Source organism: Amblyomma mixtum, chromosome 10 (genome assembly GCF_055824585.1).
Source record: "Amblyomma mixtum isolate Tamu chromosome 10, ASM5582458v1, whole genome shotgun sequence".
NCBI classification, from domain to species: Eukaryota; Metazoa; Arthropoda; class Arachnida; order Ixodida; family Ixodidae; genus Amblyomma; species Amblyomma mixtum.
Window position 1 is genome coordinate 1,123,662 of NC_143021.1, and position 26,157 is coordinate 1,149,818.

Below are 26,157 nucleotides of genomic sequence, written 5' to 3' on the forward strand. Positions count from 1 at the left end.
GGCGGGTTTTTGTGCTCGCATGCTGCCACACACGTGCAGCGACTCACCCTCTTTGTCGTCGCTGCTTTTGTCATCATCTGAAGCCGACTACAGCACGTACAAAGTCCGAGTCACTTTCAGAAGCAAATTTCATAATCTCAGAATAGCTGCTGTCACAACTGCTTGAAGAAGCAGCTATTTTTTCTCGGGATACTGCCACCACCAACATTCCTCATGGATGACGCCATTGTGAAATGGCTCTTTTGAGCCTTCAATTGCGCTCCAAAGGCGCAAAGTCGGTTTTTTGTGGTCGACTTCTGCCCTCTAGTGTTCAAAATCGCAACCAGTGCAACTGACGACCGTAACTCATCTTTTGAGGTGGCAGCACCGCAATATCGGGCTGGACGAGTGTGACTCGTCATTGGCGATTTTGGTACGATCTCCCATCACGAGTACAGCTTGGGGTTGGCGGTTACAGGGTTAATAAATGGCCTTTAGGTCATTTGGGCATTTCTTGCCGAAATGATGATATTTTATACTGGCCATCATGTTATCTTTACTTGCCACTCATGGGCTATTTCATTTTACATTACCACATTACATTTGGATAGTGTTGTGCTGCAAAATCAAGTAGTGTGCATTTCTGTGCACGTCATGTTTTTTTATATGGTGCTGAGTCAGTCCAGTTTTGTTCATTTCAGATGCAAAGAGCATGCACCAGTTTGAAAGACTAACGTGCCACAGCATTTGCCGGTTGATACCTTTGTGAAATATTTTTTTCATAGTGAACAGATATTTGAAGGCATTTTTTTTTGTCATATTCATATCTGATTTGTGTTTGAATATTTGCACACCCCTACATTGTGCAGCTGAGTGTGACCACTGTGTTCTACCAAACAGTTGTTTGGGGCCTTCGGCTGCTGGTTCATTCCGAGGCTACATGATCTGCCTCTTTCACAAGATGTGGCAAAAATGCATCTGCTCCAAACACGTGGGAGATGCCTCCACGAGGAGTGGGTGATTTTCAACCAGGAACTGAAAACTGCACCAGACCAGATTTGCTGAGACAGTTCCACTTGATTACTTGGAAGTCAATGGGATTGACTGCCAGTTGTTTTAGCCAATCAGAACCGCCATTTCAGAATGGGAAGATTTTTCCTGGTTATGATGGGTTGTCACATTTATTATTTATTTATTTATGCATACCAGGGCTGGGCAAGATACTTCAAAATAGTATCTTCGATACGATACTCGATACCTTTGAAAATTGTATCTTCGATACCGATACAAGATACTGAACCGAAATCGATTTTCGATACAGATACTCGATACTGTATCGTCGATACTTCGATACATCACTAAAATATCAAATATAATACAGGTTATATTACGATTAACGAAGTTTACGTAACTGAAATCACCGTCTAATAATGCCGGTAATATAATTGGTGAACTTACGAAATGTACGCGTGGTTTCTGTAACCTTTAGTGTATTTCGATAGAGCACTTTTCCTGAACGCATCCGACCACATGGATCTGTTGAAGCTCCGCTGTCTGCGCAGTTCGCCTTGTTAGAACTTATATATGTTGCCATAGATATTTTGAAGCGATCGCTTCCGTAAGCAGCCTAGCGAAAAATCATTTAACCCAAAGTTCCTCATACGAACCAATCTTTGAGCACTTGGCTATATGAATAAACCTGAAACGTTTTCTGCTTTCGGTCAATACTATAGAGCACTTACCCGATGGACTGTGCCTTTCATCAAACTAAATGATGCAAGCTCCGTGCGCTTGGGAGCCGCACAGTTAGTTTGCCAGTACTGCGATAACAAACTTCTGAAGCTGAAGCTATTCTTGAAGCTTGAAGCTATTCTTGAAAAGCTAGTATGAAAGCAACAAGTAAAATGGCTGAACGTTTTTATTAGGCAAAAAGTATTCGTTACGTTTACTTGAAGGTCTTAAGGAACAACATTTTCTCGAACCACCGGTCCGAAAGAGCCCCGCGATGTGGGCTCGCTATAAGGGAGGCAAATGAAAAAATCCTCTCGACAGGAGCAGACGAGCACGTCGCAGTACTATACTTGACGAAGGCGCCTCTTATCAGTGGATAAGAATGAAGCATAGCCACATCAACTCGAGGATCTTGTAAATAATTGAGAAACTGAAGCTTCACTAACGCCTCCTGAGAGCTACGGCTGGTTATACCGCTTGTCTCTTCAAATGAAAAGAATGCGTCAGCTGACGCATTTGATGCTGCTGGCGCCGATGATCCCACTGCCTCGCGTGCGGAGGAATGCGCGGCTTGTGCTCTGCTGACATAGTCGACAACAGCTTTTTCTGTAAGCTTCTGAGCATGAAGGCGGAAGTCTTCCATTTCTGCTGGCAACCACCGCAACTTGAAATAGGGGTGTAGAACAGCAGCAACTGTTGCCTCTTTTGCACTCGGTTTCATCTTCAAAAGATGGTCAAACCTTCGGGTGAATCCATTCCTAAAAGTGGCTTGCAATGAACATAGCATGCCCATCTTTCTTGTGAAGCTTTGATTCCACTTGAAGAAGAGTTCGGAGCAGTTCTCCGAAGAAGTAGTCAGCTTCAGCTTGGAGGCGTGTCAAAGCAGAGGCGACGGGCTGCAAGACATCGCAGTTCTCAAGCAGAAAGGCGAAGTCCCTAGCTTTCTTGGAATACTTGCAGCTTGAGAGTGTTGCATAGGTCTCGAAGCTTGTCCTTCGATCGAAGAAGGTCTTTGATGCTGTCGTATATATAATTCCATCGCATCACACACGGTGTTTGTAAAAAATGCCCTAAGGCGCTCACGATTATCTCGGACGACTTGGGCCTTCGGACGCAGTTCCAAAGTGCCGAACATTTTATCATGGCAGATGAGTGAATGCGCTCAAAAGACACTGTCGACAAAGCCACTTTAACGTCCGAAACTGCCACAAGACTTAGTGTCTGACAAGCACACCGGACATGACGAGGCAATGTAATTACGGCATCTTCGAGGCCAAGATCAGGTTCTGTCACCGCCTCGACGGACAAACCGTCTGCGGCTCCATCTGCCAGAAAGAAGGTGCTTTCATTGAAAACATTTTCCCAAGAACTTTAATAAGTATCACGCGCTTTAGAAAAAAAAATGGTTCATCTCGCATAATACAGCTAAACGAAAATATAAAGTGTCCTGCTTTGCTAGAAACCACATTTGATAACATTGGGCTCATTTTCTGACATTTACTTTTTATATTTTAGCCAAAATGTTCAGCGCCTAGTTTCATCCCGTAAGTGACAGTAAAATCTCAAATATTAAGACGTTAAAAACAGTAAAGCTATGAAAGTTTACGTACCTTAAGGTGAAGCTTGAAATTCGAAGTCGAGGAGTAGGCACCGCTGATTGTTATTTTACAAAATGAGCACATGGCCTTCCCTTTGTCCTCATCAGGTGACGTGACAGTGAAATATTTTCCATCCAAGATGGCACACCGGAGATCGTCAGCCATAGCTGCTGCTTATCCGCGCGTAACGCGGCGAGGGCTGCTGGCGTATACCGCAAACTAGCAACACGTGCGAGCAGTCGCACTGAATTGGGACGGCGGACAGTCGGACACGCAGAGACGACGATCCAGAAGTGGAAGCTTGGGAGTTGGCTAAAAAGCAGCGAAGGTGCTGCCGCCCGTCTTGTACTGCCGCCTGAGCGAGGGCTTTTACAGCTTTTTTTTTGTATCGAGTATCGTAAAATACACGATACACTAAAAATGTATTTTCGATACCGATACTCCGATACTCTAGTTTTCAGCACGTGATACCTAATACCGATACACAAAATGTATCGAAAGATAGTATCGAAGATACATGTATCTTCGATACTGCCCATGACTGATGCATACTGCAGTGCAATTCTATGGCTATGGCAGGAGTGGGAAAAACACAAAATGCAAATTAGGCAACATAGTTAACAAAATACAACAAAATGTACAAACGTGAGCACTATAACAAAGTTCAAATCACACACAAAAAAGTATCAAACAAGAAAGGAACTGTTAATGACACGGTAGTATTATTCAGTTATTATGCGTCTTCAATGGCAGTTATAAAACTTTGAACTGGACATGAACGAATGGACCCAGGTAGAGAATTCCAGGCTTCTATTGAATGGGGAAAAGAACTGAATTTGAACAAATTAGTATGTGCAAAATACGGTATCAAATTTAGCTCGTGATGACTTCTTGTAGGTAGTGGTTATCTGAGAGCCTTATCGAGGAATTGACGATACAATGTAAGAATTTTAGTGGTTCAGTGTTGATTCAAGTTTGCTGTCACAGAGGAAGGCTGTTGTCTCCCAGGTACAAGGACAAGCTGGCGTCCAAGTTGCGTGTGCTGGACATCTCCAAGCTGGTGTCGGTGCCCTCGTCGGTGCGCATGCCACGGCTGCGCTTTGCCAAGCTGGTGCTGAGCAGCGTTGAGCAGTTCCTGGCCTCCACCGACCCCCTGCTCACCACTGTGCACGTGCCCGACCGCACCCTGGAGGAAGAGGGCGGCCAGCCCGTGCTCCTCAGCACCGCCGACAAGCTGGTGTGTGGTGCACTACACTGCTCTCATTGATGAGAGGCCTGGCAGAGTTAAATTTAGTTTGTGGGGTTTTTATTGGGGAGATATAAATACGTTCTCCCCGTTTAACCGCGGCTGACCCATTTCAAAACCGCCAGACCCCACCCCGCGGTTGCGTACACTACCGAGCGCACGCCGACGATGGCGGGCCTTGCTCTGCGGGAACAAAGGAATGACACACTGGCTGACACAAACAAGGCATTCATTGCTACAACAACAATAACGCCATCAAGTAACAAAATACGCTGAGGAATCGCGGACGTCCGACTCACCAGCACAGTTACGAGCGTATGTTCACCCACTCTAGGGCAAGGGAAAACTCCGAGTCCAGATGAGATGGGCTGGCGGGAGCATGTTTCGACCAGGAGGCGCCTGCTGTCGAAGAGCGGAGTGGCGTGCAACCCGTCCACGCGCTTTCCTGGTGCCGAGCAAAAAGAGGGCCGTCTCTCCCCCACGTGCAGCAAACACGCCATTCGTGGCGCTCGTGTCGCTGCGATGCCAGCGCCCTCCCCTGTTAGTTAAAGTAACACAGCTAAGGGGGGCGCATTGCGGGGAAGCTAACCGCAGGGAAGCTAACCGCAGGGAACGAGTTGAGGGTGCATTGTGGGAAAGCAAACCACAGGGGACGAGTGCGTCCCCACAAGTTGAAAAGGTGTGGAGCCCTCAGTGAATATCACTTGGCCATCCCGTATGCAATGAAGAATTCTGTGCTATTTGCAAACACATTCACTGATTCAACAACTGCTGAACCACCTTCGTGTAATCGCAAATTTTTGTCTATGGATCCTGTTGTCATCGACTCTGTCAGAATAATTCATTCAGCTCTCAAGCTGTAACTATCATGTTCTGGTAGCAACAAAATGAATTTAAAGTTCCTGAAAAATGCCCATGTTTTCTCATCTATGTCTTTATCACACAACGTTGAAATTCGGGCTTGTTGGTTCATACTTCGGAGCAATAGTGCAAACAGGACAAGAGACCAAGAACGACCAAGAGTGCTGTGTGTGTCTACTCGTTCTTGGTCCCTTGTCCTGTTTGCGCTATTGCTCCGAAACTTTATCACTCGTTTTTCCTCTTGGCCAGTTTTCATTCCATGCTGTTGAAGCAGTCCTTAGAGCGTAGAGTGCAACCGCCTTACCCCATCCATCGAAGAAATCTTGTTTAATTAGATCAGCCGTTTGTAACCACTTCTTGTGCATTTTCTTGTTCTTGAGTGAGTTCTGCCTTATGAGTTTTTTTTAATTCTTTTGTCTCTTATCCTTGTTATTTATTCGCCCTTTGTTTTGAATTGTTCCATTGTTGAACATGCCACCTTCCTCCTCAGTAATGCCCAAGGGCCCCGGGAGTAATATAATAGATGAATAATGAAATTTAAACTTAATTTGAAGCAGATTTCATGTTATTTTAATTCAAACTATCAAATTTTAAAAATTTATAATGGTATAATTTTATTGAAGTGTAAGTAATGTATTTACACAACTGTAGGTAGACCTATTTTTAAAATTTGAGAATCCGAAGTGTGTGGGGGGGAGGGGCCGACTTCCCCCCTCCACTTAGATGCTCCGTAGGCAAGGATTGCATTTAGAGGTGACGTCGTCCATGATGAAATCCGGTGAGTGGTGCAGCCACCACCGCAACCGGAGCCGTACGTCATGTCTTATAGCGGTGCCCTACACCTGCCTGCCCACACCCGTCAAGCATTCCGCCCTGTTGCCAGACCACCCCACCATTACCTGCACCACGTCAAGCAGCTGCACGACCTGGTATGAGCAAAGCGCACGTGTGGCACACGTCCAGCAATCGACCGCTCTGCTACAGGGGTCTGTTGCTCACACAGGTAGCAGCTCACTGATCACGGCACATGCTTCCGCTTTGCTCGCACGTTTGAAGTCCAAGAAAGGTTTTTGCGACCTGTTGAATGTACATCTGCAGAACTCACTTTAATGCACCGGCACCAAGGAAGGCGAGGTGAGGCTGCAGGTATATGGATAGAGGAAGTAATGACCGATCAGAACCTTTGTCAGCTGCCTTCTGGAGAGGCCGTACAGGTATTCTAAGGAAAAGCAAATTTTGAGGAAATCGAATGTATCAGCATAAAATTCTCTCCTGACTATGTACAGAAAAGAGAGATGAGCATTTAGTCGCCTATTTTAGTACAGTGGCAAGGAAGCGGTGGTTCGCAGTTTTGAAAAATAAAAATCCTGAAACAAGTTGGTGCACACAATCTGCATGACAGATTCACCAGACTCGATCAAGTTAGCAAAAACCGCACATAGGCTCCCTTTGAAAGTCCCCCAGAAAAAATTCTGTGTAGCGCATTACGTTATTTCTTGCACAATGCAGCACTTGCAACAGTGTCACAACGCAGCATCACAATGAAGATGTCGCAAATTAGTGGCCGTACAGACACGAAGGGCTTCAAACCAATCCCAGCCTGCATTTTTCCACGTAAGTACTTTGCACAGGCAAAATTCCTGACTGACACAAGCTTCAGGCGAGACCTATTACTCTTGCGAAGGGATCTCCGCAACTGCTAAAGCTGAGGGGATTTGTAGGTGCAAACTCAATCAGCTTTTCTCCTTATGTACGTCATCAGATAAATTTTAGCGTGTTAATAGCCGGTGTACACAAATTTTGAGTTCATTTGATTTCTTGGCTCTTGCCGTAGATTTAGTTTTTTGCTTTTTTTTTTACAGTAAACTGTCAAAACATCTTGTGTTGAGTAAATTTTGCAGTTTTTATTTTATATATTGATATCACACTGAAATGTAAACAGCATAATAAGGTTGACTAAAAACCATCTACTTTCAGAATTTTTTTATAGTCTGAACCCGTTCGAACCAGTTCGATGCGATCTGAACTGGTTCGAACCGGAATGGAATGTCGCTCCGGAGGCGAACCCAGAACTGAAAAACGAAAGGCGTGAACCCAAAGCCGATCTGAACAAAAAAATTCCGGTTCGACACCCTGATCGGTGGTTATTGGGGGTTAGGGAGAAATACAGAACAAAAAGGCTGTCAGGATGGCTACCACTGTGTAATGCCAGATTAAGTGACTGTTGTTAAGTTATTCATATTTTACGGCATGCTAAGGTAGAAAATATGAGAGTGATTTCGTATCTGTGTAGTTGTCGAGTGCTTTTCTTAGTTTTCCCCACATACTTGCTTTTCAACTAGCCCTCCTCTTCTTTAGGACTGATGCTTGGGCGAGTTGGTATGCCATGTTCAAGAAGAACAGCGCGAAATAGACAAGGACCACAGGAAGATATGCAGTGCTTGTCTGTGTGTGTCTTCCTCTGGTCCTTGTCTATTTCGCACTGTTCTTCTTGAGCCTCCTCTTCTGTCTGCCATACTTGGCGTGACATCACTAGGGGGCTGCAACTTTAGTGGGGGGGGGGATGCACGACAGAGTTGTGGCTCTGCCATTGTCAGTTGGTCCTTCATGTGTAAAATGCTGTGGGAAGCAACAAACACACACTTGTCTTTCATTTTCTTGTGATTTCCGACAAGAACATTTCTACGCATTCTTACGCATGCATTTTAGCATGTTGAGACAATATTAAGGCCTTTAATGCCTCATCATTGTCAGCAGGAGTTGTCGACAGAAATGTCACGCTTTAAAATTGGTCGAAATAGTCGTGATGTCACAGTGCGCAAATTTCAAACGGGGCCAATTGTATTAACCATGCAACCAATTAAAGGGATGGTATAGTGATGCTCCAGGTAAGTGGGAATGAGTTAATTAGTTAATTAACCAATTAGCCTAATTAACCTTTCTAGTCAGGCCAGATAAATAAATAAAACCGGATAGGAAATTCGAAGAGTTGGGGAATCGAACCAGGATCTCCGGAGTGCACGCTAACCACTCCGCCATCCCAGCTCGATGGTTTAGAATGAACAAAAGCACGTCTAATACGCGAGGTTCAGGTGTCCACCGAGATATGCCAGACAGATACATTTCCTTTCCTCAAAAACCAATTTACCAACGAGGAAGGCGTAGAGCGGAACGAGGGATGCCGTTCTGTGGACTCCCTGGCAGCGTTGCAAGACGCTCTCGTGTTCCACTCTTAGAGGCGAAACTTAACATCTTAACCACACATCAGTGACACAAGCAGCAACACTGTGCTTAAGGCTTTCGCCTCACCGCACGTTAGGTCCACAAAGTGCCGCCCTGAATTTTAAGAGCTTCTCTATGCTACGCGGAAAGGACGATGGTTTCACTTTCGGTTCCTGCACTGGGTGTTCTTGTATAAGCGTATAATCAGATAGTTGTCACTTAGTACTCTTTAAGTTTTTTGCATTTCTTGAAAATTTATTTGCCCTTTTAGGTTTGCGTTGTCGCTTTAGGCACTCCTCTGTGGCACAAAGCATTCGTAGGAGCCATGTTTTCATTATTTTATATTTTTTATTCAGTTACCCTAAAGGCCCGTGTGGGCATTACATAGGGGGGGTACAATAAAAGTTTAGAATACGGAGAAAATACACAAACAGGCGAGTGCACACAAAATTCGAACATGAAGCAAATACGTCATTGCAGGTAGATATATGCGGCTCATACAACATTCACAGCCCCAGGAAGCACTTCAGACTGTCGACAAATGTGACGTGGTCAGTGATGGACGCCACGTTTTCCGGGAGCTGATTCCAGTTGCGAATGGCAACAAGAAGCGGTGACTGAAAAAACAGATTTGTGCGGGCGAAAATGGACTGTACTTTGTGTTGGTGATCCAGTCGCGGAAATACTTGGTTAGCTGGTACTACGTGTAGCGCAGAAAAGGGTGAATGACTATGGTAAAGTTTGTGAAAGAAGGACATGAGCTGAAGCAACCTGCGTTTCTCGAGCAGGGATAAGCTAAGAGACCTTTTCATTTTAGATACGCTTGCTGTGTGTGAGTAGTTCTTTACGATGAACCAGGCAGCTTTGTTTTGAAGAGATTCAACTTTATTTATTAGATAGGTCTGATGTGGATTCCATATAAGCGACGCGTATTCGAGTTTTGAGCGGATTAATGCAGTGTATGCCGTAAGTTTTGTAGACGAGTTGGCCAGATGCAAGTTGCGCCTAATGAAGCCAAGCGCTTTGGATGCCTTGCTGAGCGTCATATCTATATAAAGGTTCCATGACAGGTTGGATGATAAATGAACGCCTAAATACTTTATGTTGGACACTGATTCCAGCTGGGCATCGTTTATACTATAAGTATAGGACTCCGGCTTGATCGTCGTGAACGTGATGGCTTTCGTTTTTGACACATTAATCGCCATTTGCCAGTCTCTGCACCAATTACCGAGATTTATGAGGTCCCCTTGTGAACAATAAGCATCCGTAGGGTTATTGATTTGTCTATATACCACGCAATCATCTGCAAATAGACGGGCTGTAGAGCACAGGTTATTACTGATGTCATTTATGTAGACTAAAAACAATATTGGTCCGAGTACAGAACCCTGTGGCACTCCAGATTTCACGGAGGCAAGTGGAGATGAATGGTCATTAACGAAAACGGACTGGGTGCGGTTTGATAGAAAATTAGATATCCATTTGACAACCTTCGTGTTTATATTTAAGCATGCAAGTTTTCTAATGAGGCGCTGATGTGGAACCTTATCAAAGGCCTTTCTGAAGTCGATAAATATTGCATCTATTTGGCACAAAGAGTGAACGGCATGATGAACATCGGTAATTAATTCAAATAGCTGCATTTCGCAAGATTTACCGCGCAAAAATCCATGCTGGTTAATGAAGAAAAAGTCTTGTCGGTCGAGGTAATTCATGATAGCTGATGAAATAATGTGTTCCAGTAATTTGCAACATGTGTTAGTTAATGATATAGGCCTATAGTTTGTGGGATTTAATGGGTCACCAGACTTGAAAATAGGGATGACGCGAGCAACGTTCCAATCGCTTGGGACACATCCTGTATCGAGAGATTGTTGGAAGATAGATGCAAGAACAGAACAAATTCCAGGTTTAGCTATTTTAAGTAACTTGGGGCATATGCCGTCGGGTCCAGGTGCCGCGTTTGTCGGAAGGCGATCAATGGCGGATGACATACCTTCAGGAGTGATAGTTATGTCAGGCATGCAGGATCCAGGGTCGGAAAATGAAGATCAGTTGGTATCGGAGTCTCATCAGTAAATACAGAGCAAAAGAAGTCATTAAAATTGGCTGCGACCTCGGCCGAAGAAATAAGTTTCCCTTCGTCTGCTAAAGATATTGATGCTTGTGTTGAGTAGTTGGGATTAATAATTTTCCAAAATTTTCTTGTGTTGGTTTGAAGCATGTTTGAAATGTCCGTATTGTAAAACTTGTCCTTGGCAGCTGCAGTTTCGGATTGGCATGACTTCTCATGCTCGCGGTAAAGCTCCCAATCGCTCACTGAGCCCGACCGTTTCGCTTTTGAGTATAGTCGTTTCTTTTTGCCTATACTGCGCTTTACTTGATTTGTGAACCAGAGGCCTTGTGTCGACTCGGTAATAGCGATTTTTGGTATATATGTTTCCTTTAGCGAAATCAGTTTGTCGCGAAAAAGTGTCCAGTTTTTATTTGCCAGGTCACCGAGGATGCCAGGTCACCGATCAGCGCGTCAGTGTTTGCTCTTGAGTAGTCAAATATCAGTTTCTTCTTGCTTTCTGCTTTTTTCTTGGCTGTTGTAAATTCGCAGTGTAGTATGTTATGGTCACTTACACCGTCTAGTACATTCACCGACGTATACTCTGGTTCTGTGGTCAGTACAAGATCTAAGAGCGAACCACCGCGTGTAGGACAAGAAACAATTTGATGCAAGTGGAACATGGAAAGGATGTCTAGAAAATTCGGGCATTCACCTTTCCTTGTGCCGCCCAGGGGCCTCCCATTGCGCCAGTCAATATTTGGATAGTTGCAATCGCCGGCTAGGAATATTGGTGACAGCGGAAATTTATTTTGTACAATGTTTAAGGATTCATATACCGTATTTACTCGCATAATGCTCGCACTCGCATAATGCTCGCACCCCCCACATTGCCTATCGAAAATTGGAATTTTTTTTTTCCTTGCATAATCATCGCATCCCCAACATCACTCGACAGAACTAAGGAAAAGTGCATGCACTATCAAAATATAGCATTACCAAACTAATGATAAAAGGACTAACAGATACAAAGGAGCGGATGACCCAGCTACAGCCTGAGACAACTACAGCTCAAATAGGAAAGAAAATGATTACTTCAAAGCAAAGCGGAATCTTTGGGCTACATAAAAACATTCAAGAGAGCGAGAAGGCGAGAAGGTGTTTCGTCAGTTTTGTTCCGCTGGTACCGCCGCACGTTCTCCCGAGTTCCGCGCATAGTTCTGCCATTTTGCGAAGACTTTCGTAGGCCTCGCTCAGTGCGTGCTACTTTTGTCACCGTGCTCTCGGTGCCGCTTCGCCATGGGGCGATACGCAAGCTACACCGCTGCCTTTAAGCTAAAAGCTGTCGAGTACGCTTTGGAGCACGGCAACCGCGCTGCCAGCAGACACTTCGGAGTCAACGAGTTTTGTGTCTGCTACTGGAGACGGCAGCACGACAAGCTCAAGGCAACCAGCAAGACTCGGCGTGCCTTCCGTGGTCCGAAGACGGGAAAGTTTCCTGGGGTTGAAACTGCACTCCTGGACTACATAAAGGCTCTACGGGCGGATGGTTGCGCCGTGTCAATAGAGCTGATGCGGAACCAGGCGCGCGTAATTGCAAGGAAAGAAGGCATCTCGGCGCAAGATTTCCGGGCAAGTAACGGGTGGGCCACGCGGTTCATGCGGCGCAATGGACTTTCGCTCAGGAGGCGGACGACGCTTTGCCAGCGGCTACCTGCAGCCTATGAAGACAAGATTGTGGCCTCCCATCGCTTCGTGATACGAATTCGGCAGGAAAAAAAACTTCTTGCTCTCCCATATCGGAAACGCGGACCAAACGCCCCTCAATTTTGATATGCCGAGCAGCACTACAGTGGAGCAGACAGGTGCGCGGTCTGTGCACATAAGGACGACTGGTGCCGAAAAACAACGATGCACGGTCATGCTAGGCGTGACTGCAGACGGGCGGAAGCTGCCACCATATGTGATTTTTAAGCGGAAAACCCTGCCAAAAGGAAAGCTGCCCTCCGGAATACACGTGCGGGTGCAAGAGAAAGGTTGGATGACGGCAGAATTGATGATCGACTGGTTGAAGACGGTGTGGGCATGGCGACCGGGAGCACTTTTTTGTTCGTCGCTTCTCGTTCTTGATAGCTTCCGCGGTCACCTCATGGACTCTGTTCGCGCGAAGTTGACGGAATTGCGTACGGACATCGCAGTAACACCAGGTGGCCTCACATCGATGCTGCAGCCTCTGGACGTGTCTTTGAACAAGCCGTTCAAAGATAACGTTCGGAGGCTGTATGCAGAATGGATGGCCGAAGGCCAACACGCTCGTACGCCGGGTGGCAAGATAAAGAGGCCATCTGTGGAGCTGCTGTGCAGCTGGGTAGCAGATGCATGGAGCATGACGTGGTCGTGAAGAGTTTCAAGAAAACTAGCAACGCCCTGGACGCGACAGAAGACCACTTGGTGTGGGACGAAGATGAAGAGGGTGAAGCTGAGGAAGCCGACGAAGCAGCGACCAGCGATAGCGATGGCAATGTCGACGTGGACTCCGCGGACTCTGAGTGATGGTGATGTTGCGGGCGGCCAGCCTTCGCAAATAAAGTGTTTCTGCAGCTAGTGTTTGTCGTCTCTATGGTTTTATTACAAACGTAAGTCCTGCTTGCAATTGAAGTTTTGGTTAAATTTACAATAGCTGGCTTGAGAACCCCGGTTCACAGCCTATTTACATTTGCTTTCAGCACTCCAAAGCATTGTTCAAAAATTTTCCCCGCGTAATTATCGCACCCCCTAACTTCGCACCGATTTTCTGCGAAAAAAAGTGCGAGGATTATGCGAGTAAATACGGTATATATTCGGTAAATTCTTGCAGTGAATCAGGCAGGCGATAGCAGACCCCGACGGCACAAGTTACAGCAGGTGATAGACGTAGTGCTACCCACAAAATCTCGAGGCAAGAATCTGTAGGAATGACATGTGCTTGCAAGTTCTTTTTCACGGCGATTAGCACCCCGCCACCACGTGACATGACTCGATCTTTCCGGAATATCGAGAAATGGCTTGACAAAGATAGCTCAGAATCAGCAATGTCAGCGGATAACCAAGTTTCCGTGCCGAGCACAAGGTCTGCCGAGCATGATTCTACATAAGAACAAAGATGATCTTGCTTGTGAAGTAAACTATGAAAGTTTGATATTAAAATTGACAAAGAAGATCTCTGGTGTGCACTTTTCAGTCACTCATTTTCGGGAGGCTTATTGTGCTTCGGAAGAGCTACTACCTCGCTAGTAACGCTGTCGAAGCAGTAGATCGTGTTGTTGAGGAGGAGCTTATCGTACAGGAGCTTGTATTTTTCTTCAGGCTGCCAATTAGCCTGAGCAAAGTCTCTCAGCTTCTTCCTAATGAATTGCATTCCAGGCGAGAAGTCCTCCTCAATCCACACACGTGGCGATTCAACATCTTTCAGCTTGGATGCATTCTTCAGTATGTTGCTTTGATCCTTCAAATTTAGAAATTTAACAATAATGGGACGAACGTAGTCGGATTTTTCTTCCCCTAATCTGTGTGCACGCTCTATTTCGCCTGCAGAAATTCTCAAGTGTTTGGACACAAATTCGGTGACACATTTTTCTGTATCTTTCCATGTTTCTGATGGGTTCTCAGGTATGCCTTTGAAAAGTAGGTTATTTCGACACATTCTGTTATTCAGGTCGTCAACAACTCGGCTTGATTGTTCCATCTGTTTTAATTCTATGCTTTTGAGTTGACTCTGAGATTCTTTTAACATCACACCAAGGTTATTGACTTCCATGCAAGCATTGCTGACAGTATCAGAGCTGTCTTCTAACTTAGAAAGGCGCCGTTTGATTTCCGTAACACTTGACTGAACATCTTTCAATTTACCTAAAATGTCATTGTGGAACTTTTCATTGGACGATGGTATTTCTTGGACAATAGTTGGAACTAGGGCTACCTTATCAGGGCCCGGATTTGTTTCAACATCTCCCGCGGTTAACAACAGGTAGGCTAGACAAAAAAGAACCGGAGTTAGACGGCCGCCCAAGCATAGGTGGATAGTAACGTTTCCAGGCCGAAGCCAGACACGAGAGCACGTTTCAGTCACTCTACAGCGTGCAACAAAAACGCCTATTCGAGCGCGGTAGGTACAAATGTCGACTCCCATCAGTTGACAGCTAACAGTACACAGGTATACACTTCAGTTGGGATTTGCAGCCAAAGATAGTTGAATATACACTTTTCTTTACAAATTCACACTCACCTAAAAGATGAAAATGTTGCCGTGCATTAGAAGCGATTCCAAGGCCGCAAATCCCGCTTTGTGGTTGATGGTCAGTCTTCTTATAGCCGGGCGGTGCGTTGCGGGCGGTGACGGAAGTAGTTGCACTATCCAGGTGCGCAGTGCAGATGATGGCTCGTGGCGATCATAGCAAGCGATAGGTCTGCCGTATGGGACAGGCAGAATGGTGGTTCCCGTCGACGCAGGGCAGCAGATCCTCTGTCAGCTAAAAGATGAAAATGTTACCGTGCATTAGAAGCGATTCCAAGGCCGCAAATCCCGCTTTGTGGTTGATGGTCAGTCTTCTTATAGCTGGGCGGTGCGTTGCGGGCGGTGACGGAAGTAGTTGCACTATCCAGGTGCGCAGTGCAGATGATGGCTCGTGGCGATCGTAGCAAGCGATAGGTCTGCCGTATGGGACAGGCAGAATGGTGGTTCCCGTCGACGCAGGGCAGCAGATCCTCTGTCAGCTAAAAGATGAAAATGTTGCCGTGCATTAGAAGCGATTCCAAGGCCGCAAATCCCACTTTGTGGTTGATGGTCAGTCTTCTTATAGCCGGGCGGTGCGTTGCGGGCGGTGACGGAAGTAGTTGCACTATCCAGGTGCGCAGTGCAGATGATGGCTCGTGGCGATCGTAGCAAGCGATAGGTCTGCCGTATGGGACAGGCAGAATGGTGGTTCCCGTCGACGCAGGGCAGCAGATCCTCTGTCTGCTAAAAGATGAAAATGTTGCCGTGCATTAGAAGCGATTCCAAGGCCGCAAATCCCGCTTTGTGGTTGATGGTCAGTCTTCTTATAGCCGGGCGGTGCGTTGCGGGCGGTGACGGAAGTAGTTGCACTATCCAGGTGCGCAGTGCAGATGATGGCTCGTGGCCAGGGTTGCCGTTGAGAATTTTTCAAAAAGAGCCAGAACAGAAGCTAAAAGTAGCCAAAAGTAGCCACGCCACCTGATCTTGGCGCCAAATTTGTAGCCAAGTAGAAAATAACCATTATTATAAGCCACTTTTATTAATGAACAATAAATAATATCATTTTGAATCAACACAAAAACACAGAGTAAATAAAGAGCACGGAATTTTGGGCCTCTTGCTCGGACTTCAAGTATCAGGTACGTTGCAAATAAATAAGAGTTCAGTCCGCGTAGTTTATCTAGAGTAGATAGTGTTCTTGCCGGAGTAATTTTGGCACATTCTATTCAACAACTCAGCAGGAAGGTTAAACGATGATGCTGTTTTTTCTTGGAGTCGTAGCCCAAATTTGATTCGCAGAATTGCCATAAGCAAATCCAGCTACATTTTGTTACGGATCTCTGTTTTCGTCAAGTTCACGCAAGAGAACACGCGCTCTGCATCAGCATTAGAAATTGGAAGGGTCAAAATTTTCAGTGCTCCTTGCGCCAGGTGTTGAAAAGGGCATTCGCCGCAAGAGTCCTTGTACGATGCCGCTGCGTGCCGGAAAATCAAACATGATGCGCGATCAAGTGCACCGCTAGTTCTCTGCTGCTGGCGTATTTCAGACCCCAGTTCGTTGGAGGAATATATGCGTCGAGGACGCGCGCGCGCATCAAGGCGACCAGGACAGCGATGAGGACAGCAAAGCTTGGAAATAATTGTTCTTTGAGCCGCCGCGGTGGCTCAGTGGCTATGGTGCTCGGCTGCTGGCCCGAAAGACGCGGGTTCGATCCCGGCCGCGGCGGCTGAATTTCTTTGGAGGAGAAATTCGAGCCCCGTGTACTGTGCGATGTCAGTGCACGTTAAAGAACCCCAGGTGGTCGAAATTTCCGGAGCCCTCCACTACGGCGTCTCTCATAGCCTTAGTCGCTTTGGGACGTTAAACCCCATAAACCAACCAACCAACCAATTGTTGTTTTCTGTTCTTGCTTGCTATTGTATATGCAATTGCAAAAAAAAAATGGCTAGTAAATGCGCCAAAATAGAAGTTCAAAGTAGCCAGAAAGTAGCCAAGGAGCCAGCGTGAAATTTTCATCGCCAGAGGGGGTCGAAAAGTAGCCAATTTGGCGCAAAGTAGCCACCAACGGCAACCCTGCTCGTGGCGATCGTAGCAAGCGATAGGTCTGCCGTATGGGACAGGCAGAATGGTGGTTCCCGTCGACGCAGGGCAGCAGATCCTCTGTCAGCTAAAAGATGAAAATGTTGCCGTGCATTAGAAGCGATTCCAAGGCCGCAAATCCCGCTTTGTGGTTGATGGTCAGTCTTCTTATAGCCGGGCGGTGCGTTGCGGGCGGTGACGGTAGTAGTTGCACTATCCAGGTGCGCAGTGCAGATGATGGGCTCGTGGCGATCGTAGCAAGCGATAGGTCTGCCGTATGGGACAGGCAGAATGGTGGTTCCCGTCGACGCAGGGCAGCAGATCCTCTGTCAGCTAAAAGATGAAAATGTTGACGTGCATTAGAAGCGATTCCAAGGCCGCAAATCCCCACGTGCCACGTGCTGCCACGTGCTGCAGTCAACCAGCTTCAGCAGTGACAGCGCATCCGATAAAACTGCTACCGACACAAGCCTTCGCCAGAGATGGGCAGTTTTCGTCCGCTGTCAACTTATTCCTCTGCTCAGAATCAGCGCCGTTCTGCCATCATGTTGAACTTGAGGGAAGGAATCCCGTCGGGGGTGGTGGGGGGGGTGACACATTAGAAGAGGGGTCCTAAAATTTAGAAACCCAGTGGTTCCACAAGCACCTGTACTGGCCTGTCCCCTCTTTCCACTACACTTATGGCACGTGTGTGCAAAGTGGGTGCGTTACATGGTTGGTTCAGACTCTTTTCAGAGTGTTATCTTTTCTTAGCCCATTCCTCAATTGCAAGCCCGCAGCACACCAGATGCTGTGCGCCAGTAACAGTGCCGTGTGTTGATGTTTTGATGGGAATGCCGCCACTGGTGACTTGTGCGGTCAACTTGGCAGCATGCCAAGACACTGCCATGCTCAGCTGTGCCAGTCCACGTATGTTTAGAATGCCGACAAGATGGTGTGGGAGGCAACATGTGTGCTTGTACACGTGGCGACTGAAACTGCAGGCTGCACCGCATAGCTAGCCAAGCTCAGACATAAAGAAAGCATGCGCATCTCATGAAGTGTTTTTTGGGGTGATTCAGTGGCGTCAGTGCCACTGGTTTGAAGCTTTGCCATCAGTGTGTCCATTTGAGCTGGAAAGCCAATATCTGTCGAAATTTTCAAATAAACAATGCCAGCGCCACACTGATGCCAGAGCGGAGAGCAGCAGATAGCCAGTGAAAGCCGCATCAGTCATCTCATGATTCTGTACGCAGCCCAGCCAGTCGAGTGCGCGAATGCAGTTTGCCTTGTGACTGTATTTTTCTGCGTTCTTTATGGGAGGTATGAGCATGAGTTGGCCATTGAACAAGAGCCTGATTGCTGAAAGCAAAAAAAAAAAACAAACAAACAGATATGTGCAGAAGTGAACAAAATTAAAAAAAGCAGAAAGGATTCATTCACAAGGAATGTCGATTGTGAGGACAGATTATTGCAAGTATCCTTGGCGCATTGAAGGCTGTTGGGGTTTCTTAAGGCAGAAAAGCTAGAGAACCCCTCCAGTATGTGGGGGGCTCAACTGTTTGTGGAACAGGTTTCAGAATAAATGCCAAATCTATGCAGGAAAATTTCTACTGGCTGCTGCGTATGTAGTGCTGAAAACTGGTGGAGCGACAGGTTGGCTGCAAGATAGACTGTGCTGTTGAGGCCAGCTGAGGATTGGCAGCGGTGATGCAGTCAGGCATATCGCGTGTTGCGGAAATAAACGCACGCCGTAAAATGCTTCTCTCAGCTAAACGGGCGCATTGTTCGAGCTCGGATTTCGCACAGAAATGACATTTGGTCGACAGAATTTTTATACCACGTTTGCTTGGGGTACTTACCTGATTCGAACAGAATAAGTCAGATATTCACATCGTCTGCGGCGACGACGAAGGAAATTAAGCTGCTCTGTCAGCGGTCGCACCGGTGGCACCATCTCGTTTGTTGGTCATGAAGATTCAGCAAAGGAGGGGGATTCGGGAGATTTGAAGACGCTTTTTCAACTGGTTTCTTAATGGTAACAGAAAACTTAGCTTGGCCAAACTAAGTTTTCAGCAAGTTAAGTTTTCTGTGACCAGTAAGAGAACAGTTGAAAGAGCGTCTTCAAACCTCCCGACCCTCGCTCCTTTGCTGAATCTTCATGGCCAACAAACGAGATGGCGCTACCGGTGCGACCGCTGACAGAACGGCAGGATTTCCTTCGCTGTCGCCGCAGACGATGCGAATATGCGACTTTTTTTGATCGGTTCAGGCAAGTAACCCAAACAAATGTAGGATGAAACAATTCTGTCGGCAAAATGCCACTTGTGTGCGAAATTTTAGCTCGAACAATGCGCCCGTTTAGCTGGGAGAAGCATTCTGCCGTGCACGTTTATTTGCACAACACGCGATAAGTTGGCAATGTGGGTTGGAAAAGGGGGTGCCCAGAGGTGACTCTCACATGAACCGATCTGGAACGGTCATGCAAGACAGTCCAATGCATCTGCGCAGGCAGTGTCCATGGCAGCTGCTCAGCTGTGGGAGCGTATGGCTGATAGGACTGACATGGAGGCACGCATGACGCACGATGGCTACCTCAAGCTGTTCCAGCTGCAGCGACCGTCGCTCGGCTCCTACGACGCCATCTTTGTGGATGAGGCGCAGGACTGCAACCCTGGTAAGCATTAATTCATTTTCTGATTTTAATTAGCTTCACATTTTATTCATTTGTTAATAATACTGTAAGCCCTGTTACAGGGTGGGAACCAACAGAACAAGAAAAAGTTCACAGGAACAGCTTTAAAAAATACCCATTATGCAAGGCTGAAATGACAATAGTACCTAGACACCCACTGAATTGACAGGTATGCAAGGGAGCATAATTCTTGCATAACACACGTTTCCAGGAGAAAGAAATGGGCTTGGGCAGGGCATGTAAAGTGAAGGCAAGATAATCGCTGGTCCTTAAGGGTAACGGAGTAGATCCCAAGAGAAGGCAACTGTAGCAGGGGGCGGCAGAATGCTAGGTGGGTGGATGAGGTTAAGAAGTTCACGGGGATACGGTGGCCGCAGCTTGCAAAGGACGGGGTTGATTGGAGAGACATGGCCTTTGCCCTGCAGTAAGCGCAGTCAGGCTGATGGTGATGAATTTATGCACAAAATGTTCTGTTGATGTAGTTTCAACAAATAATTGCAGGTAAAGGTTATTCCAATCTGTTATTGTTTTGTGGAGAAAAGAATACTTAAAAACATCGACTCTTGGTGTGTAGGCCATAACTGCATACTAATACGAGGTGGTAAACATTATTTTCAGGACTGCTACAGGAACAGCTGTTCCTGGTTTCGTGTCATAGTTGGCAGTGGGTTGCCTTGGGAACCACTTGGCTACCATGGAAGGAGGAATTGTGTGCAGCAGGAATGCATGAATGGCGGGTGGCCACTGTGGAAGGAGAGAGACAGAGTAAACATTTGTTTGTCACAAGGAGAGCAGATGGTGGATGGGGTCCAAGACTCCAGTGGCTTCCACCGACGCTTTGGCGATGGCGCCTCCTGGTCTTTCAGGGTGCCACTCGCCAGCTTTAAGTGGCTCGGTGTCGCTGAGCATGTGTGGTGGAGATTGGGAGGAGTGAGTATTTGGATGCGTCTTAGGTGGTGGGATGGGGCAAGTTTCTTATGCGGTGGGTGTAGAGCACTAGCATATCTGTGGGGCTGTGCATAGGAAGCCACATCTACACTCACAGCCAAGGTGTCCTGGCCGTATTGCCTTCGGAGGCTACGAAGACGAGCCTGATGGCGGGGGGGCCTGTGACTCGTGGTTCATGTGGCGAGGCATAGGATCCATGTAAAGGGAAGAATTGGGATGAATTCCTGGTCAGGGCCATGGTCCTGGTGGCTTGCGGGTCGCCTATTTTTGAAAAGGATGGCCCTACCAGTGACCCCACCCTTGCGCCAAATGCGCTAAAGTGCGCCAAACCAGATTTGCAGCGCCAACCTCATAAAAAATTGGAATATTGCGCCAAACTGCTCCAAACTGATTGCTTTGGAACTGCGGCATCATGTGCAATCTGTGCATGCAATCCAGGGCTGCATGAATGCTCTCGCAGGCTCCGCTCGTTCCTCAAATTGTCTCCGTCCTACACCATACACACCGAGAGCTCCGAGCTTGTGCAGCAGTGCACTGTGTGGGCAGCGATGCAATCTTAGCACTGGCGCGGGCCACGGCACTAGAGCTGCTGGAAAAAATTTTATGTAGAGTGGTTCGTAGTGGCGTCTCTGCATAGCGGTATGAATTAGCACTTGTGAACGCCAACCGTGGCTTCCGTGAAACGGCGCACCGGCGGAGCTGATTGCGGAGGCCACGTGCCAACGAAGTCATCACTCAAACAGGACAGTACAGACGGCGTGTGTCTTTGCCGCTGTGTTGGCTGAGCCCCAAGATGCAATGAAAGCAGGTAAGCTTCAGAAGTTTTTCCTGCTACTAAAGGTCGTTCCCGCGTGCACATGGAAGTACAGTCGCGCTCAGCATGACTTACAAAGCTCTGGCGGCCACCTTGTCATGGTCTGCTCTTGATAGCAAATGACTGCGTCACGCTGCACAGCACCAGGCACATTGCTGGGCAGCTATGTGCAGAACTTTGTGGCCGTGGCCGACTCATGCAACGGGAGTCGGTGCCACTTCCTGACGCAAGGTGCAGGTCATACTGCGTGCGGTAGTAGTACGTTTCTGCACCGCTGTTCACTGAGAGCGCGTCATGGAGCTCTTTTTCATGCCCAAAGGTGCTCCTTTTCTTATCATCGTTCATTGTAAAAAAATTCAGCACTTGGATGCATAAAGAGTAATTTATTAAGAAAATGCAAGGAGTTGGCAAAGCAATTTTCTGCCTTTCACGAAAAACTGGAGCATTGTTTGCGGTAGTGGCGGGGTTTGTGTGTGGCAGCGGACAGGACAGTTCTCGAGGCGTCTTCAGCTGCTTTTGTTTTTTTTTTCCCTCCACCTATTTCGACTGGAAGTTTCCTTTGGTATAGAGCAGCCTCTTTCATTGAAGTGAAGCTACCTCGTTTGTACCCTGTGCAATTATGTCATGAGCAGTGTATACAGGAACTCAACAGGGTCGAGTCGAGGTCATTTTTCGGGAAGAAAACTGGTTACTGGGTTCCTATAGTGTTCGTGTGAACTTCTTAGGGCCGGGTGGACTTTGTCTGCCTGGCAGAGAACCAGTTAAATGGGCCTGAGAGTCGAGGGTTGCCTCTAGTGGACCCAGCAAGCTCTGGGTTGAAGCGCCAGACACCCGCCGCAAAATGCCGTCTGCAAAGCCAACAGTCGAAGGCAAATGTAAATGGAAGGGTGCCCCTTTCTGCCTTTCATCTTGCTAGCTGTCTGGCAGCGAACTGGACTGCCAACAGTCCTATAGTTACAGATTCCGGCGCGACGCGCTCTTCGGAGGTTACCAGAAGTTAGCCCACGTGTTGTCTACTGCTCGTCATGCAAGGTGGCAACCAGCGTGAGTGAGCTGGTAAAAGGCACGCAGTTGAAATTTTCGTAGCGCAACTGCGCGATTTTCTTTTTGATGCAACGTGCTGGTAATGGACGCCTGTGGAAGGTGCAGAGTACTCGTGGCTGAGCCGAAACTGCCTTAGACCCAACAGCAGGGTCGACTCCGCGTATGGGTCCATCGTCCAATTGCAGAAGGCCGTTTTTGGAAAAACAAAACGACGTATATGTGGTCGGTTTGCTGCTGCGCAGAGGAGGAGCGGGTGCCCCCTCCGCCGTCCCTGGGATGTCGGTGCCCGCTCTCGCGACGCTATTGCGGGCTCGTTCTTGGCCGTGCCGCTTTTATTATATTTAATGCTCTGTTTGAGTTGCGAAATAAAGTTAATCATGGATAGGATAGATTTATCAGCTATCAGCCACTCGAACGTTCTGAAAAGAAGCTTGCAGCAAAGCTAATAAATTTCTTAACATAGTGCATCTCCCTATCATAAATATCAATGCACTTACCGGAATATGAAGAAATGGATGCCCCAGGAAATAAATCGTTTTGGGCATAGCACATTTGCAAGCTTGAGCAGTATTTTCAGGCCTTTTTATTTTACTCGTGAGTCAGTTCACATTTTTTGCATTACTACTACACTTTTGAGCATTAGGCAAACAAGGGAAGGGGAATGAGGAGCTCGTTATAAATATGGCAGAAGCCAACAGCCACAGAAACCAAGGGGCACAGGGGATTTTTTTTTTGTCTTATCTCATTAGGTTTGTCTTATCTCTTCAGCATGACTCACAAGCTTCAGCCATGCTGTGCTAGACGCCAATGGTGGTCTCACCAGGTTATGGTGCCGGGGTGGTCCGCAAAGCTCCGAAGCAGAATGTATTACTTGCAACCTGGTGTGCACAACATGGAGCAGCTGCCGTCAAGAGGCTTTGAACAGCAAGGGGAAGAAGGCATCTTGATGCAGAAGGAAAACTGGTGAGGCCAGAATTTGCTCAGCTGGCTCTCATCTTTGCTGCAATTTCAACGGTGAGTGAAAATCGGACCAAGGCTGAAGCATTGTGGCAGGAATGCCATTTTCTTGTGGAGAGACTGCATCCAAGATATTTCCGGCAATGTTTTCAGATTCAGAAATTGCAGAGAAGTTCTGCTGTGGAAGAACCAAGGTGTTCTACGTCATCTCGGACGGCCTAGCTCCGTATTTCAGAAAAAAGGTGATTGAAGAACTTGGCTGCCCAGAAGTGTACTATTCAATACAAATTGACAAAACTCCTAAACCTGAGCAGCACAGGCAACAGCTGGACATCCTTGTCGGGTATTTTTAAAAGGCACAGCAGAAAGTTGCAGTGGAGCATTTGCAGTCATTTCACTTGGGCCATGCTACAGCGAATAGTACTGAAAGGTCTCTCACAGAACTACCAAAGGGTAAGCTGCTGTGCTTCACTGATGGACCCATCACATCATCATCATCATCAGCCTGACTACGCCTACTGCAGGGCAAAGGCCTCTCTCCCATGTCTCTCGAATTAGCCCTTTCCTTCGCCAGTTGCAGCCACCGTATCCCCACAAACTTCTTAATCTCATCCGCCCACCTAACTTTCTGTCGCCCCCTGCTACGCTTGCCTTCTCTTGGACCCAACACAATGAAAAGCGTGAAAAAGAAATTGAAGAAAGCATTGAACTGCAACATCCTTGACATTGGAGAATGCAACCTTCACAGGGTGCACAATGCTTTTGGCACAGGCCTTAGGGCATTTGGTGCTGACGTTGAGCCTCTAGTAATAGACATATATTACTATTCCAAGCATGCTGTTCGATCAGCAAAACTTGTTGATCAGCAGAAGGACCTTGGCATACCAGAACATTTCTTTCTTCGACACGTAGACAACAGGTGGCTGACATTTCAGTCCAGTCTTGGGAGGGTGCTGGAGCAATTTGAAGTTTTGAAGGTCTACTTCGAAAACGAAGCAGGAATTCAAGTGCTGCACTCCAAAAACGGCTGGCAGCAGCGCTTGCAGACAAGCCGATACTAGCAAAGATGTTATTCTTGCGCAGTATTGCCTAACTGTTCTCTGGATTTCAGACGTTATTTCAGCGCGAAGAACCGCTCATTCACATTGTGTACACAGAGTCCCCGAGCCTTATGAAGAAGGTGCTGAGCCGCTTTATGAAGCATGATGTGTACTGCACTTTGAATGGCATAGAATTGGAACAACTTGATGTTGCAGCACCGGGAGGTTTGAAGCAATGTACAGAGATTGGATCTGACATCAAGAAAGAAATTTCTGGCTGAAGTCCCCAAGGAAAAAATAGCTTTGAGGATTGGAGCACAAGCATTTTACATTGCAACTGCTAGACATCTTTTGAAACAACTTCCTCTGGAGAACAAGCTATTGCTCCACCTGCGTTTTCTTGACCCATATCTACAGATACCTGTAGAGGACACTGTGCAGTCCATCAGGTATGTTGCTGCAACGGTGCCCCCTAATGATAAGGGGCGTCAGTGACAGGCGTTCTCGTCACTGTCAACCAATCAGTGAAGGTGTAGCTGCGCACGGTTCCAGCATTGGCAGCTTCTCTGCTGGACTGCTGCCCATCTTCATTCGGGGTTCATTGTGCCTACCAGGCTGTGAGAGTGAAAACAAGCGTGTTGCAGACGGCCGGGCGAACCTAGGGGTCATGGCCCTTAATGACATACCGCATGTGAAGAGCTATGCAAGGCGCTTCGATGACGACCCCTCCAAGGTGCCACCGACCAGAGAACTGATGAATGCTGCTAGGCAGTCGCACAGGAATTACTTGGACCGTCTTCAGCGGGAGGCTGACGATCATGAAAGGAAGAAAAGAAAAGGTGCTGCTGACAACGTTCCGCAGAAGCAGAAGGAAGCCAAGCTCGGGGAGGAGAAGCACTGTGTTGAAAGATGCCTTGAATCATCGAAGGTGATGCTTCAGCGTGCACAAGGATTGATAAAGACTGGTCTGGCTGACAAACATATGGAGTCTGGTCAGTTGCTCCTGACTGAAGCGAACACAAGTCTGCAGAAAAGTATGACAGAGGTAAATGAAAAACTCTAAGAAAGCCTTTTCAGCATTCTAGAGAAATGTGCAGACACACTGAGAAAACATGTGTGACTGTGTGAACGAAGCAAAGTATTACCTGTTCACATACACTGTCTTTAGCATATTCTAGTCATTTAACACATGGCCTACTATGACCGCGAATATTAGCAGGCGATTGTGAGCGGAATTACCTGTATTCTACTCAGTTTTTTGTCATCACTTAAACAATGTAAAAATCTCAAGTACATTCTCTGATATAGTCCTCCCCTCAGTTAACTTTTTTCAAGCGCAACAGTATGACAAGTGTAGTCCTCACTTCGAAACTTTCCAGCATTGTTAAAGAACATAAGGGATCTAAAAACTAAGCTTCATATTTATTATTCCGATCCTGGGAGCTTGAACATGTAATTTCTATGTGCTCCAAAGTGCTCCAAAATAGTTGTTTGGGTGCTCCAAAGTGTTCCAGAGTAGAAATTTTTCTGCTCCAAAAATTGCTCCAAATTGAAATTCATCGGTAGCATCACTGCCCGACCAGCCGAGGTGGTGAGGAGACGAGTCTGTTGGAAGTTCAGAAAAACCTCCTGCATTTCTGCAGATGTGTTGTGAA

The 26,157-nt window shown here is 46.9% G+C and overlaps 1 protein-coding gene and 1 pseudogene across 4 annotated transcripts in view; one reads left to right on the forward strand and one right to left on the reverse strand.

The window, feature by feature from the left end:
* Nucleotides 1-26,157, forward strand: part of LOC149324964 (F-box DNA helicase 1-like) — a 218,746-nt gene that overhangs the window by 123,263 nt on the left and 69,326 nt on the right. For all 4 annotated transcript variants that reach the window (XM_089562718.1, XM_089562715.1, XM_089562717.1 and 1 more), the window contains exons 10-11: nucleotides 4,317-4,545; nucleotides 19,516-19,681. In XM_089562718.1, coding sequence (XP_089418844.1) covers nucleotides 4,317-4,545; nucleotides 19,516-19,681 — 395 coding nt within the window. The remainder of the gene's footprint in view (nucleotides 1-4,316; nucleotides 4,546-19,515; nucleotides 19,682-26,157) is intronic.
* On the reverse strand, nucleotides 1,925-3,473 carry LOC149324967 (uncharacterized; annotated as a pseudogene).